At 42.3% G+C, this 16,834-nt stretch overlaps 1 protein-coding gene across 1 annotated transcript in view; it reads right to left on the bottom strand.

The window, feature by feature from the left end:
• Window positions 1–10,297: 10,297 nt before the first annotated feature.
• The window catches only part of LNP1 (leukemia NUP98 fusion partner 1), a 44,729-nt gene continuing 38,192 nt past the window's right edge, over window positions 10,298–16,834 (bottom strand). The window contains exons 3-4 of the mRNA XM_075072431.1: window positions 13,014–13,106; window positions 10,298–10,622 (exon numbers count right to left, since the gene is read on the bottom strand). Coding sequence (XP_074928532.1) covers window positions 10,524–10,622; window positions 13,014–13,106 — 192 coding nt within the window. The 3' untranslated portion in view covers window positions 10,298–10,523. The remainder of the gene's footprint in view (window positions 10,623–13,013; window positions 13,107–16,834) is intronic.

Here is a 16,834-nt window from a genome sequence, read left to right as displayed (position 1 = left end):
TGTAAAAGAGGCTTATTGGAACATCTCTGAGGGTGAGATTTTATCTGTATTCAGTTTCTTACTGTATTAAGCATAGGCTTGCCTGTTTTATTGTGTTTTGCTTGGTAATTCACTTTGTTCTGTCTGTTATTACTTGGAACCACTTAAATCCTACTTCTTGTATTTAATAAAATTAATTTTTATTTATTAATTAACCCAGAGTATATCTTACTACGGGGGTGGGGGCAAGGGAGGAGGGAACAGCTGTGCATATCTCTCTATCAGTATTATAGAGGGTGGACAATTTATGAGTTTACCCTGTATAAGTTTTATCCAGGGTAAAACAGATTTATTGGGGTTTGGACCCCACTGGGAGTTGGGCATCTGAGTGTTGGAGACAGGAACACTTCTTAAGCTGTTTTCTGTTAAGCCTTTAGTTTGGGGGGATGTTGTTCAGACCTGGGCCTGGGTTTGCAGGAGGCTAGAGTGCCTGGCTCAAACCAGGCAGTGTTCTGAAATCCGAAGCTGGCAGGGGAAATGGCTCAGAAGTAGTCTCAGCACATCAGTTGACAGTTCCCAAGGGATTTTCTGTGATCTAACCTGTCACAGTGGCATAGTCTGCAGGATCTGCACAGCTCATTGCTTTGAGATATTGGTAGTGATTTTAAGTGAGTTTTGGCTGTGGTGTCTGAACAGAGAGCAGACAAAGTGGTTACTGGTTTGTTATTTTCTGTTTGCTTATTTCAGGGAAGGGACTAGAGGCAGGAAAATGAGAAACATGAGTGAGAGTGAGGCTCAAAAAAAGCTGAACTGCACAGGTTGCAAATGGCTGAGAAAGAAAATGAACATAAAAGACTGATGGAATTGAAACAAATGGAAATTAATGCAGAGGCAGCCAGGGAGGAGGCTGCCCATAAAAGACCCCTGGAGTTAAGAGACAAAGAAATACAGGCCCAGATTGAGGCCCAGAAGCATGAACGGGCTGTTATGGAGTGGAAGAGACAAAACTCTCCAGCTGCTGGCTCCACTTCCCCAAAAATCCAGAAATGGGAGCGATTATGTCCACAATATGATGAATCCAGCAATATTGCCAAATATTTCATCACCTTTGAGAGACTATGCACCCTCTATGCTATCCCTGAAGATCAAAATATGATCACATTGATAACAAAATTAACTGGAAGAGCTCTAGACATATTCAATAAGATGCCTATTGATGATGCTTCAAACTATGGTAAATTTAAGGAACTGGTTTTGAAACAGTTTCAGATTACACCTGAAACCTACAGGGTTAAATTCAGGAGTCTTAAGAGGGGATCTGGATTGAGTAATGTGGCTTATGTAAATGAAATGAGAGATTTGGTAGATAAGTGGGTGAGGGGGAAAGGCATTACAAGCTTTGAAGGAATGTGTGATTTGGTTACTCAGGAACAATTCCTGAATATGTGTAGTGATGACGTAAAACAGTATTTGTGGGACAAAAAGGTAAATGCAGTGGGAGAATTAGCTGAGTTTGCAGATTCTTACAAGCAGTCAAAAGATGCAATTAAACATAAACCACTGGCAGAGGGGTACAGGGTTGGTGGAAAGCAGAATCACCATTTTACCCCTGGGAAAAAGGAGGCTGGCTGTGCACCTCTCCATTCCCTTGGTACTCACCTCAGGACTCCTGGACAACCAGGGGATCCCAGAAGGTGCTTTCACTGCAATTCCCCAGGGCACCTGAAAAGCAGCTGTCCCAAATTAAAGGAGAGTAAACCTTCCTTGTCTTGTGTTAGCTCAGTTGCACTTAGCCCTGAGGTCCCAGAGGGCACTCCTACCTCTTACCAAACCAGAGGGGTGGACATGGGGCCTAGTGAAGCTGACAGAGAACACATCAAGGTTATCAAGATTGATGGCATGGAGTGTCTGGGGTGGAAGGATACAGCGGCTCAGTTTTCTCTGATTCGACCAAGTGTGGTTCCAGACGCTAGCATTTTGATGGGGCAGATGACCCACATTAAGGGGGCGGGGCTGCAAAGGTTCCCTGTACCCCTTGCAAAGGTTCATATAGAGTGGAAAGGTATGGAAGGTGATTTACTGATGGGGATGCTCAAGGAGAGAAAGAAACCGGGGGGACCCCAGAAGGCTCTGCTGCGTCCCTTGCCCATCATCCAGGAGGCATTCCAAAGGGTGTCAATAGACATAGTGGGTCCTATGCCATGCCCCACTCGGAGGGGGAACAAGTATATCTTAGTGGTAGTAGACTTCACCACTCGGTATCCTGAGGCAATCATGCTGTCTAACATAGAAACTGAGACAGTTGCAAGAGCCCTGCCCACCGTATTCAGCAGAGTGGGTTTCCCTAAGAAGATTTTATCTGATTGGGGTTGGGTGGGGGGTGGGGGGCGCAAATTTTCCTTCTCAGTTGTTCAGTGAGCTATGGAAGGCGTATGGAGTAAAACAGCTTAAGATGGCCTCTTACCACCCCCAGGCCAATGGGCTGGTGGAAAGGATCAATGTGACCCTAAAATCCATGCTGGGGATGTATACCAAGAAAAGAGGCCAAAGTTGGGACAAGTTATTGCCATTCCTGCTGTATGCCTACAGGGAGGTACCCCAAGAGTCCACGGGATTTTCTCTATTTAACCTTCTGTATGGGAGAAAAGTGAGAGGACCCCTCCATCTCATCAGGGATACTTGGGAAGAATGCAACACGGTGAAGGAGAAACCCATAACTAAGTATGTCCAGAGGTTCAGGAGGGAGTTGAAAGACATGATGAAAATTGTCCAAAACAACCTCCGGAGCAGTCAGGCCAAGCAAAAGGCATGGTATGATAAAAATACTTGTAAATGCACTTTTGATGTAGGAGATTTGGTCATGGTACTCAGTCCTGTAAAAAAGTTCAAGATGCTAAATTCCTGTGAGGGGCCCTTTAAAGTGGTGGAAGTGGCAAGTGAGGACTCTTCTAAAGTTAAAAAGCCCCTGGATGATGCTATGCCCCAACTGGTACATGTAAACAGACTCAAGGTCTATCACAGTAGAATGGCAGGGGTAAACATGATCTGTTGTATCAACGGGAAAACTGAGGCACACCCACTCACTGATCTGATAGCTGAATACCAAGAGGGGTCAACCCTGGAAAGTATGAAAATCTGTAATAAGCTGGCACCAGTTGAAAGGAAGGAAGCATTGTTCATGCTGCAAAGGTACAGTGAGGTATTTTCCAACAAACCAGGGAGAACACACTTGCTGTCCCATAGAATCTTCACAAAAGGGGCTCAGCCTCCTCCTTCCAGGCCTTTCAGGGCCACCAGCAAGGTGAAGGAGCAAATTCGGGCTGAGATACAAAGCATGTTGGACCCTGGAGTGATTAAGGATTCTGACAGTGCCTGGGCTTCCCCTGTGGTCTTGGTCCCCAAAAGGGACGGCAACATTAGATTTTGTGTAGAGTGTAGAAAACTCAATGCTGTCACTGTAACAGATGCATTCCCCCATGCCAAGAACTGATGACATGCTGGATGTGCTGAGCCAAGCCAAGTAGCTTAGTACCTTTGATCTAACCAAAGGTTACTGGCAGAACCCTTTGGCGGGGGAGGCACAACAAAAAACAGCTTTTATCACTGATATAGGGCTCTATGAATTTACAGTGTTATATTTTGGTCTGGTAAATGCTGGTGCAACCTTCCAGAGACTGGTCAACAAAGTGTTAAATGGTTTGCAGAATTATGCTAGGGCATACAGAGATGACATTGCTGTATTCAGCAACACCTGGGGTGACCTGGGATAGAACACCTGGAAGTTGTGCTATCAAAGCTCAAAGAGGCTGGGCTAACTGTAAAAGCCTCTAAGTGCAACACAGGGTGTGTGGCGGGTAAAATATACCCCAATCCTCTTAAGGTGGAAGCCATTGTAAAATGGCCCATACCCCAGACTAACAGGCAAGTCCAATCCTTCATAGGCTTGGCAAACTATTACAGGAGGTTTATGGAGGGGTTCAGTGATGTTGTGTCCCCAATCACAGACTTATGTAACAAGCATCAACCTAATAAGGTCATTTGGTCAGAGGCGTTCCAGGAAGGCTTCAACAAGGTAAAAGCACTCCTGTCTGCGGAGCCTGCGCTGGTCTGTCCTGACTTCCATAAGTTTTTTGAATTGTGTACTGATGCATTAGACACAGGATTGGGTGCTGTGCTGGTGCAGACGAGGGAAGACAGCAAGAAGCATCCCATTGCCATCCTGAGCAAAAAGCTGTCCCCTGCCAAACAGAATTACTCTGTCATAGAGAAGGAGTGCTATGCCATCTGGGCTGTCAAACGAAGGCCTTACCTCTTTAATAGGAGGTTCAGAATTCTAACTGACCATTCACCTTTGGTATGGCTTCACCAGACTAAGGGCACAATCTCCAGCTGCTACGCTGGAGCCTGGTCCTGCAGGAATTTGAAATGAAGATTATGCGTATTAAAGGAAAGGAGAACTGGGTAGCAGATGCTCTGTCCAGAAAAAAGAAATTTTAGGTATACTGCCTCCACCGTGGACAGTGTCCAAACCTCTGGTAGTAAGTGCAGAAGGAGGGTGTGACATTGCACCCTATAATACTTTATGGAAATATGCTTATGAATGTATACATGACATAACTGGGATATGTTTTATGCTACATATGCCATGTAACATATCTCTGTAAAGGTTATGATCTACTGAATATACTCATACTATTTGTATGCAAGTATCATTTTTGTATTTAAAGTTATGAATATTGGCTGTGTACTTGTTTAATTTTAAGTTACCTTAGTAAGGCATTTGGACAGCTTCTTTGACTCCAAAACTCCATCTTGTAGCTGGGATTCTACACAGGGGGAGGGAGAGGTGTCCACCCACCAGAGAAAATCTATTTAAACCTCTGGGAGACCGCTCCATTTTGTCTTCAGCTGGCTCAAGAGATAGCCAATTCACTCCCAAAGGATACCTGAAAGAAACTGGGCCAAAGGATAGTAACCATGGGGGTATAAGTGATTGCTGGACCCAGACTAGAAGGAGGCTAGTCTGTAAAACAGGCTTATTGGAACATCTCTGAGGGTGAGATTTTATCTGTATTCAGTTTCTTACTGTATTAAGCATAGGCTTGCCTGTTTTATTGTATTTTGCTTGGTAATTCACTTTGTTCTGTCTGTTATTACTTGGAACCACTTAAATCCTACTTCTTGTATTTAATAAAATTAATTTTTATTTATTAATTAACCCAGAGTATATCTTACTATGGGGTGGAGAGGGAGGGAGGAGGGAACAGCTGTGCATATCTCTCTATCGGTATTATAGAGGATGGACAATTTATAAGTTTACCATGTATAAGCTTTATACAGTGTAAAACAGATTTATTTGGGGTTTGGACCCCATTAGGAGCTGGGCATCTGAGTGGTGGAGACAGGAACACTTCTTAAGCTGTTTTCAGTTAAGCCTGTAATTTGGGGGGATGTTGTTCAGACCTGGGCCTGGGTTTGCAGCAGGCTAGAGTGCCTGGCTCAAACCAGGCAGTATTCTGAAATCCCAAGCTGGCAGGGGAAATGGCTCAGAAGTAGTCTTAGCACATCAACTGGCAGTTCCCAAGGGGTTTTCTGTGATCCAATCCATCACACCCACCACACTTCAAACAAGACTCCAGGGTCTTCAAGCCTTACCAAAAGTCATTCCTCAAAGGTTCTTCTCTGTTCACACTAGACACTACAACCTCTCACATATTTACCTCTCCTTGATTCTGACCTCACTGCAATAATTTCCCACAGACAAGCCACCCTAAGATTTTGCGTTCCTCACTGGATCTCTCTGGCCAAGCCTGCTCCCCAGGCTGTCTCACTTCAACTTCCTCCCAACCAAAACAGAGCTGGTGTTTGCAATAGAGTATCTCCTGAAAGCAGGCCAGTCTAGCCAAGTCTCAGTTTATTCTGCAACAGTGAGTCAATGCTGACTCACTTAACTCTCTCTTTTCCAGAATTAAAGTCACTGCTGACAGGGTGGGTATGTTAGGCAAACTGCCAGCATATTACTGTCCATCCTCCACACAGTTCCTTCTCTCTACTATATACCCCCCTTTGCAAATTTAATTGTTTCAGCATTTCCCTCTGTCTCTGTGTTAGCATGTATCAACACCAATTCATGTACTCAGGGTTACATAGGAAAATATTGTATTCAGTAACACAAATTCAGGGGTTTAAGCCGCAGTTTAATAATACAGTGTGGTAGGGAAATAGGAGGAATGGTAGGACCTATGGCGGGAGCATGTTTTGAAGTGAAATAATTAGGAAGATAAGGGAAGCAGGATTGTGCAGGGAAACATGGAGGCAATTGAAGTAGTAGTGCAAGTGGGGGGTGGGTCCCAGCAGGCAAAGCAGAGAGGGGGCTTGAGGGATGTATGGGGTATCTAAAATCTAAACTTATTTATCTATCTATTTCAATATTGACAGCTGTTCCCTATGAATAATTGTCAATGTAGATACTTATTAAGAAAATTGAGAAATCCCTGTCCCCCACTAAAAAAACAAAAACCATTCATTAACTATAAGTTAATGTGACTAGGCTGCATATCCCACCAACACTCACTGTAAAAAGCAAGGTCATAAGCAGTGTAGATATTCACTTTGTCTACAGTCCACTCATACTTTGACTCTCTACTATAGATGGATGCACTTGCTCAGTGACACAACTTGTGTAAAAAATGACCTTCTTTCTTTAAGGAAAGGGGATAGACCAACTTTTTGGGAACTACTGCTTCTAAAGTTGCATTTCTGCATCTAAGGACAAAATCAGGTTTTCTACATCTAATGATATAAAAGAAAGATATTTCTTTACTGGGAGAAAAATTTATATAGCCATACTACAGAGAAGAATGAACTTCATTGTCTTATGACATCACCAAAGATGGAACAATCCAGCCGATGCAACACCCTATGACCTTTATCACTGGTGCTATAACAACTTAGTTTTTTCAGCATGTCTTCTGGTTAACAAAGTTTGGTGATGGAATTTTAAGCCTTGCAATGCCCTGGAATAACAGGTAATGACTAGTGCTCATTTCACAGATTGTCTAAACAGGCCCAGAGAGATTAAATGACCAAACCAAAGTCATTCAGCTGGTCAGTGGCAGAGCTGGGAATAAAAGCCATGACTCCTGATGCTCAGTCCCTGCTCCAGGTAACACTCCTTCTGTAAACTATCTGAAATAAATAAAGGATCACTATCAAATTTATTCCACCATTTTTGTTTTATTTTGATTTCCACTTTGCTAATTTCTTTTTAAAATTATGTCTTTTAAGAAAGTTAACTGTATTTCATGCCCATTTGCTCCTACTTGTTGCTTAAGAGATTTGTTACTTTATTTGACAGAAAAAAATACTAGCATAGGCCCCAATCCTGCAGACAATTACTCACAGGAACTACTCAAGGTAGTAGAGTTAAGCATGCGTCCAAGAGTTTGCAGAATCAATGTTCTAATGTACAGTGTAACTTAATTTCCTGAGATTTTCGCTGAAATATATTAATGGTAACAGACTAAGCCAGGGGGTGGAAGTTCACTCTCATATTCCGGAAATGGAGATGTTTTGAAATTTATGAAGAGCTTTTCTGATTTTCAACTATTGTATTTTTAGAGAACAACAACATCAACAACAAAAAGTAGCCTGTTGTGTTTAGTTCTTAAGAGAGGATATTTTGACCAGAGAACGTGACCAATGAAGTTTTTCTGTGAATGATGGTGGAGTGAAATCAGAGTTCCAAATGTCCATCTACCTGACTGATAAGACAAGAAGTACTGTGAGCTCTCACACAAATCATGGATAGATCTACTAAGCAACAGATAGTCAGCTTAGATCGTCAGGTAGGAAAATGTTCTTCTTTCTTAAAAGTGTTGCTAAGACAGATGGCTTTAAGAAACAACTGCTTCTGAAGATGTACAATAGATCCCCTATTTTACAAACAATTTGGGGACTGAAGAGTTCATAAAATCAAAAAGTTTATAAAATTGAACTTCTCAAGATTACAAAAAGTATGGTGCATAAGCTGCAGTGTGGTGCATGCCTTGCTTTCTTCTTGTCCTTCAAACCATGGCAAAATTATGTTTAATGAACTGAGGGCATGGGAACGTGAAGGGATGTTGACTTATTCTTCATCAACATAATTTTTGTTTTGTGATTTGTTTTTCCTGTCTGGAAAAATTGTTCATATAACTGTCTGTTCAAATGATTGGTATTCATAAAATTGAGGTTCTTCTGTATTTGTTGAAGAAAACCTGTTATCTCAAAAAAGAAATATGCCCCATTCTCAGTAAGATACCTCTAGGATCAGACACCATTTCTGCACCCTTTCAAAGATTCTTTCAGAGTAGCGACTGTGATACAGCATGGCCAGAAGGCAGCATAAGAGTGTTAGCAGGGGGCCTTATTCCCTGCCAAGGGAGGAAGGTTTGCTTTAGATTAACTAGAACAGCTGTGGCCAATTAGAGCACCTGACTCCAATTAGAGCACCTGACTCCAGTTAGAGCACCTGACTCCAGTCATGGGATATAAACCCCTGCTTCAGTCAGACAGGGGGTGGTAGTTGAAGGAGAAAGGTTGGATTGGAGCAGAGTGCAGATTGCAGAAGAGAAGAGTTTGTCCAGAGAGAAATAGAAGGTTTGGAGGAGTGCTGCGGTGGATTGGGAAGCCCAACAGAAACCCTAGGTAAGGGGCACCAGGCTTGTATAGAAGAGAGGCGAGAAGCCCTTCACAAGCTGACGGGTATGAGAGGGAAGTAACCCAGGGGAAGAAACCGCTAGTCAAGTGGTTCACCACAACCCCAGGGCCCCTGGGTTGGGACCTGGAGTAGAGGGCGGGCCCAGGTCCCTCCCTCTCCACTCCCCTCCTCCAAGGACACTAGGGGAGTGATTAAGAACTGGTTCAGAGGCAAGCAATATCGCCCTGAACCTACCCCAGAGAAGAGAAAGCGCGAGACCCAGAGAACAGTACCGGCAATTTTGCCACACGACCAAATGTGCAATGCCCCTGGGACAAGATATAAACTATCAGTCTTGTTCTGCCCTGTGTCTAGAAACAATCTTCCCAAAAGGCCTCATATAGACAGTACATTAAACAACATGAAAAATAGGGCTGATTCTTGGGGAATGCCATATTTCTAATCTATCAGTGGTGATATGGAAGAATTTGGTCTATGGGATTTGATGCACAGCTTGGGAATTGCGTCACATAATGATTTAGTGACTAGAGAATATAGATGGAGGGCAGTTCTAGACATACCAACAATATCCCCTACTGACCAACTCAATATATGCTGCAATCCCTAAGCAACAGGCCAAATTCTGCCCTGCAACACATGTGCTGCTCCCATCCACACCAGTGAGACTCCTGCATGCACATTCAAGGGCATAATTTGACTTTATGGGATACATGAGATGAGAGTCAGCCTTAGATTTGAATTTCGTATGATTATAGTTGCAATCATTTCCTGCCCTTTCTCATTTGTATCAATAAATCTGCCATAATTTAACCACTGCTAGTGGAATTACGTTCTGTTGATATGTCTTCTTGAAGTGTCTTTTGCATAAGCAATTTTTTTAAAATTAGTCCTTCAACCGGCCCAGAGTGCTATGATCTGATCAACCAACTAGTCAACTTACTTTCATAACAGGCATTGGAACCTAGAACCCCAAAATGAATAGGATTAATCAGGAGCAGCACCAGGGGTTTTAGCGCCTTAGGCAAGGCTCCTTCCATGCTCCCGGTCGTAGGCCGCAATTCTGCGGCGGGGGGGTCCTTCCGTGGCTCCTGGTCTTTGGGGCACTTTGGCGGCGGGTCCCGGAGCGAGTGAAGGACCCGCCGCAGAATTGCCACCGAAGACCCAGAGCGCAGAAGGACCCCCACCACCGAATTACCGCTGAGGATGGCAAAATGCCGCCCTCCCAAATCCTGGTGCCCTAGGCAACCGCCTAGGTCGCCTAAATGGAAGCGCTGGCCCTGGGATTAATACAATGAGATTAAAAAGAATAGTGTAGGGGAAGTTTAGAGGAAAGGGGAAGATTACAGCATCACTGCTCCAGCTTCCATTGTAATATCTGTCAATCCAGAGTCTCTCAGTGGCACTCTAATTGATGTTTAACTTCATGCCAGTGTGTCACTTAATTCTCTCACTATGGATTAAAGAGTTTCCTCTATTGCAGAACCATATAATCCAGCCATTTAACAAAAACGAGTGAAATTCACCATGAAATTATTTTTTGTAGCAAATATGTGATTTTTATTTACAGTTGTTTGTACAATTGTAAAAACAAATATTTTTTCACTTTGTTCCCACAAACATTGGCATGTTGCAGTGGCATGCACAGGCAGAATGTGTTAGTTGATTTTCATTTAAGTCATCTTTGATCTTTAAAGTTGATTTCTAACATTAAAAAAAGCTATACTTGTTATAACTACCTTGTACCCTGTGATCTAAGGAATGACAATTCTTTTTGGTTTTCTCTTCTCTAAGTGAAATGGAGCTTTGTAATGAGTCCTCTATGGAGTCCTTCTGAGCTCTATTTTCATCCCGGTTGATGAAGGTCTAAAATAGATTTTGACATGAGCACATGGATGCGACAAGTTGGGCAGGTTGGTTTTTTTAGCAGCCACTTTTCGATACACTGTTGGAGGAAAAGAATATGGGAAAAAGAAAGTTAGCGATCCAAACTTGTTGCACTGACAGTCAACTACCAGGATTTTTGAGAGGGATGATTGGTAAATTGCCATATATGACCAAAGCTTTTTTAAAATGCATCATAAAACCCCCATGCATTCAGTGAATCATAGAATGTAAGGCTGGCTGGGACCTCAAGAGTTTATCAAGTCCAGCCCCTGCAATAAGGCAGGACCAACTAAACCTAGACCACCCCTGACAGGTGTTTGTCCAACCTGTTCTTAAAAACCTCCAGTGATGGAGATTCCACAATCTCTTTCAGAAACCTATTCCAGAGCTTAACTATCCGTAGAGTTAGAAAGATTTTCCTAATATCTATCTCTTTTGCTGCAGATTAAGTCCCACCTTTAGTGGACATGGAGAACAATTTATCACTGTCCTCTTTACAACAGCACTTACATATTTGAAGACAGCTATCAGGATCCCCTCTCAGTTTTCTTTTCTCAAAAGTAAACATGCCCAGTTTTTTTAACCTTCCCTCAGAAGTGAGGTTTTTTAAATCTTTTAACATTTTTCTTGCTCTCCACTGGATTCTCTTCAATTTATGCACATCTTTTCTAAAGTGTGACAGACAGACTTGGACACAATACTCCAGCTGAGGGCCCACCAGTGCCTAGTAGAATGAGACAAATATTTTCTATATCTTACATATGATACTCCTGTCAGTACATCCCAGAATAATATTAGCCTTTTTTGCAACTGCATCACATTGTTGACCCATGTTCAGTTTGACATCTGCTAAAACCCCCAACAGCACTATCATCTATCCAGTTACTCCACATTTTGTAGTTGTGCGTTTGATTTTTCCTTCCTAAGTGTAGCACTTTACACTTAACTTTGTTGAATTCTGTCTGTGGGATTTGAGACCAATTCTCCAATTTCTCAAGATCATTTTGAATTCTAATCTTGTCCTCCAAAGTGCATGCAACTCCTCCCAATTTGATGTCATCTCTCACATTTTATATTCACTCCATTATCCAAGTCATTCACAAAAATACTGAACAGCATTGGACCCAGGACTCATCCCTGCAGGACCCTACTAGATACATCCTCCCTGCTTGACCGTGAACCATCAATAACTACTCTTTGAGTATGGTCTTTCAGCCAGTTGTTCACCCACCTTATAGTAATTTCATCTAGCTCACATTTCCATAGTTTACTTACGAGAATGTCAGGTGGGATTATATCAAAAGCATTACAAAAATCAAGATATATTCTGGCTACTGCTTCCCCCCATCCACTAGGCCAGTAACCCAATCAAAGAAGGAAATTAGGTTTGTTTGGCATGATTTATTCTTGACAAATCCATGTTGGCTATCCCTTGCAACCATATTATCCTCTAGGTGTTTACAAATGGTTTGTTTAATAATTTTTTCCAGTATCTTTCCAGGTATCAAAGTTATACTGACTGGTCTATAATTCCCCGGGTCTCCTTCTCTGGTCCTACACGATCTCACCCATTCTCCATGAGTTCCTCCATGAATGCTGTCATTGGACTCAATTCTGCTTTCATTGAAATGACTTCAATAGGATCAGGATCAGACCCAATTTTAATTTTTCAGGAGTATAAGATCTCTCTCTCTCTCTTTAGTTAGTTAGTTAATTTAGTGCTAGATGGACAGTTCTTGAGACTAAGGTCCTGTGTTTATCCACAGAAGAGGTATAATATAAGCAGCAGTATCAAGCTTCCCAACCATTATGCCTAAAGCATCACCTTGGGAGATCATTTCTAGGGACATGATACACTTTCTATGGCTAATTTGATCCTTGGTCACTTTGCTGAGTGTACCAATAAGGGTGCCATTTATGCTACTGGTTGTTGCCATGTGATCATCTGTCCACTGAAGATTGTACCAAACTCATTCACACCAAGCATCCAACATTTATAGCAATGCTTGGCCACTTCTGTCCTCAGTCAGATTTGAACTAGAGCTGAGAAGTTAAACCATCTTATCCCTATCCCAGTATCAATTCTGTAGAGACATCCAGATTCCATTCTTTTGCTATAATTATTTTTCAACCAATTGATATCAGGAACAAATACACACTGGATACAGAGGTTCTGATCCGGCCCCGCATTAGAGCAGTTTTTGTTACTCTCCTCTAGTACAAAGCTGTCATGGAGGCAGCTTAGCTGGGCACTGGGGAATTCATCCCATGTAAGAGGAGCATCAAGAAGTGCAGCAGCTTCTATACCCCCACCCCCCATCTCAACCACCAGCATAATGGGCTCAGTCAAAGTCTAGTTGCTGTCATGGAAGGTCATATATGGAATCCTTTCTCTTCCAAGTAAACTGTAAGTGATGTGAAATAGGGCCCCTGGAGTTTCTTGCAGTACCTCTTTGTGAAAGCTGTGCATGCAGTGAAGTTCTATTATACTGCCAGTCTCAAGATCATCATGACAAATAACACATGGATCCGAATCTTCATCCTTCAAAGGAACATAAATCACTGTCAGTCATAGGATGACTCCAGCCCAGAACTACTTGTGGTTAAGTAACCAGATTGTATCGGATAAGTTAGCAGACCAAAGAGTGGCTTTACATCTGATGTTTACTTATCAAGATAGCTTAGTGTGGACCCTGCGGTAAGTAAATCTAAGTACATCGACTTCAGCTACTTTATTCATGTAGCTGAAGTTGTGTAACCTGGATCGATCTCTCCCCATAGTGTAGACAAGACCACAGTGTTACAGAAAGGGAACTGATTCTCTGTGAAGGTTCCTTGACTCTGGAATTCATTTCTCAGCTTAGTCCACCCAACTCTGGATGTATATTCTTCTGGACATGCTACAAGGCCTATCTGTTTTCCAGGGCTTTGGTGGATGATGAGATCATTGCATATCCTGTGATTATGACTGGTTTTCTTAGTGGCTAATTTTAGGCAGTCTATATGAATATATCTAGAGACTGTATGCAATATGTGTGCATTGAGAGCACCCAAAGCCTGACATGGGCGTCCATCAGTATTATTTCATACATCTGAGAACAAATGCAAAATGTATTCATTTGTATGTTTGCATATTTACTATTAGCTTTTTCTTTTGCTGTGTTTATTTCATATTCTATTTTTATGTATATAGTGGTTCAGAGTTGTTTGGTTTTGAATTTCTGTTACAGATTTCCCCCTTTTTCTTAGAATGTGTTACTAGTATATAAATAAATGTATCAATGGTTTCATGCTGTCCTTCTCAACTGTTACATATACATATGTAGCTGAACTTTGATCCATCCTCAAAATCATGCTTTGATTAAACAATACATCAGAAGTGTCAGAGTATTTTTACTCTGCTGTGACGCTGAACATTCACAAACCTAAAAGCGTGGGTAGTGACACTGTAAACTGTTTTGATAGTCCTCTTAGAAATCATCTTATTATGGATGGATCCTGCTATTGAGATGCCTATTCCAGAAGAATTTCTCTGTGTATCCCTGGATTCACTTCCCAGAGGAGAGTATACCAGTCAGTCTCAGGTGTCAGGAAACACAGCAGAGGAGATTATTTTAACAGAGCATTACCCATCCCCAGTCAGTCGGGGAGGTGTTGGGCTTTAAAATGTGCACAGACACGTGTGATGTCACCCTTCAGTGACTGCCCCAAAGAGAAGCTAAAACACCTACTCCTGCAGCTAGCTAGTTCTCCTTTAACTCCAGTGATAGAGACCTTTGCTTTAAAACTAGCTCAGTTCATCGCTATCAGTTGTTTATGGCCATTTTGAGGGAACACGTGACCTGTTTTTTTTCCAGATCAGCTTCCCACATCTACTTCAATTTGCAATTCATAATTAAGCTTTGGGACCTGATATATAGGCCTTTAACCTTTTTTCTGATTGCCATTTGCCTTTGGCCAAATAAACAATACATTGGTTTGGAAGAAGAAGCTGTTTTGAATCATTTCAATCAGTCACTGGTCTCATGCTCCTGGAGGGAATTTTCTTGCAAGTCCAACTAGAGCTGGCTTTGTCACATTAACATGGTTGGGAAACAGGGGGGACTGCAACCCAGAGAACCAGTCTAAGAATGGCTGAACTGCAGATTTCCACCCTTGAGAGAGGTGAAGCCCGCCACCTGAGGGGTACACTCAGGAGCAGGGGTTCTCAAACTGGGGGTCAGGACCCCTCAGGGGGAGTCACGAGATGTCAGCCTCCACCCCAAACCTCACTTTGCCTCCAGCATTTATAATGGTGTTAAGTATATAAAACGTGTTTTAAATTTATAAGGGGGGGTGTCACACTCAGAGGCTTGCTATGTGAAAAGCATCACCAGTACAAAAGTTTGAGAACCACTGCTCAAGAGGGACTGCAAAGGGGTCCAAAGCGTAGCTCATCCAGTAGCTATTACAGCTTCTAGCCTAAATTGTTGTGTAATGTAATTTTTAAATTTAGTTAAAGAAAATTGCATCAGCATGGCAGTTTTGTATGAAAGAAGGACTGTGTGAAATTCCAGTTTGAACCTGAAATGAACCAACTAATGACAACTGTAAATGAGCACATCTTTAGTTTTTTCATTTGTGTTTATTAATTTTATAACATTTGATACAAAGGGAGAACATTTAACAGACACTAACTACAGGTCAATCATCTTTTTTATACTCAGAAACAAACACGAAATTAAGATGGAGCTAACTTTTTGAAAAGTTTTACGGACAACCTAAACTTTTAAAAGTTTGGAAATTCAAAATTAAGGCTCTACTTTGGTTTAAAGTGACAAGATTTTTGCTAATCATGGAAAATCACTGGACAACCAAAAAAAATTTGAGTCTTGCCGGTAGTGTGATTAGCCTTCCATCCTCCCTAACAGTGTTATCCTGTCCCCATTTTCTATAGGCAAAGCCTAGGAAAGCCCTTCCCACAAAAGGGAGGGTTACATAAGAACAGCCATACTGGATCAGACCAAAGGTCCATCTAGCCTTGTATCCTGTCTTCCGACAGTGGCCAATGCCAGGTGCCCCAGAAGAAATGAACAGAACATGTAACCATCAAGTGATTCATCCCCTGTCGCCCATTCCCAGCTTCTGGCAAAAAGAGGCTAAGGACTCCAGTCCCGGGCCATCCTGGCTAATAGCCATTGGTCGACCTATCCTTCAAGAACTTATCTAGTTCTTTTTTTCCTCTGCTGAGATAAGTCCCATCACCTGGGCAGATTTTTCATGTGCCCAGAAGGAAATCTTGCCCATATTTCTTGGGACTTTCCCCTGAGTACAGGGAAACTTCATTCTTTGGAAGATGGGGCTTCTCTAAGACCTACTTACAAAAGGCAGACCAGGAGCCCAGCTCCCTTCATTTGGCAAAGACCCTAATCATGGAAGTGGAACAAGTGGAAAAGGTAAAGGGCTGGTACACTTCCACTGAACATTCCTGCTTTGTTGGATTGTGGGAGCAATGTTCTCTCTTGGCAATCTCCCTGAAGAACACAGATTGATGAGGGTTAGTCTGGTTTTATTGGGGAAGTCTTTGGATTACAGAGGCATAAGAGAGATAAGGTCAGAAATGAGACAATGAGGGTTCACAGGAACTGTGGAGTGGATAAGTGAGACAATAAATGAAGTGGGGAGGACCAGCACAAGAGAGATTGAGGTAGATGGTGAGTGAGGCATGGGGGTAGAAGTGTGAGGGTGCATTAGTTCACGGGTGGGGAAATTGACATCGGGGGCATGGTAGGGAGAGATGAGGTGAAGGGTAACATGGAGGGATAGTAAAGGGGAAGGAAACATGGTGGGATGAAGCAATGAGGTATAGCAGGGACGAGTGGGGCAGCAGCAAGATCTTGGATTTAAACAGAGCCAATGATATATTCAGTGAAAGCTGTGTATTCCCTTTTGTTTTATTGCTTCAATAAATGTTTGGAGGGTGGTTAAATAAAGAAAATTTTAATTTACAGACAAACAAACCAACTGCTAGAGCTGTGCAGCGCTTGGCAGTTTGTGTAACGTTTTTCTTTCTCAAACCTCTTGATAAGTCTGGGCTGTATTTCCAGTTTTTAACAAAAATTTAAATGAAGTGGGTTACATGCGATTTTGCAAGGGTCTGCAACCTGTGTGCTCCTCTTAAATGAGTATCTCCACTGCTGTGCGAAATCTAAATCTGACTGAAATCCAGATTAAAATGATGCAGGGCTCACTTAAACCTTGATCCAACTAGGCACACACTCGCCTTAGAGC

The sequence above is a fragment of the Chelonoidis abingdonii genome, chromosome 1 (assembly GCF_003597395.2).
Source record: "Chelonoidis abingdonii isolate Lonesome George chromosome 1, CheloAbing_2.0, whole genome shotgun sequence".
NCBI lineage: Eukaryota > Metazoa > Chordata > Testudines > Testudinidae > Chelonoidis > Chelonoidis abingdonii.
The sequence above is the reverse complement of the archived record's forward strand: the minus strand, read 5'-3'. Positions and strand labels throughout refer to the sequence as shown.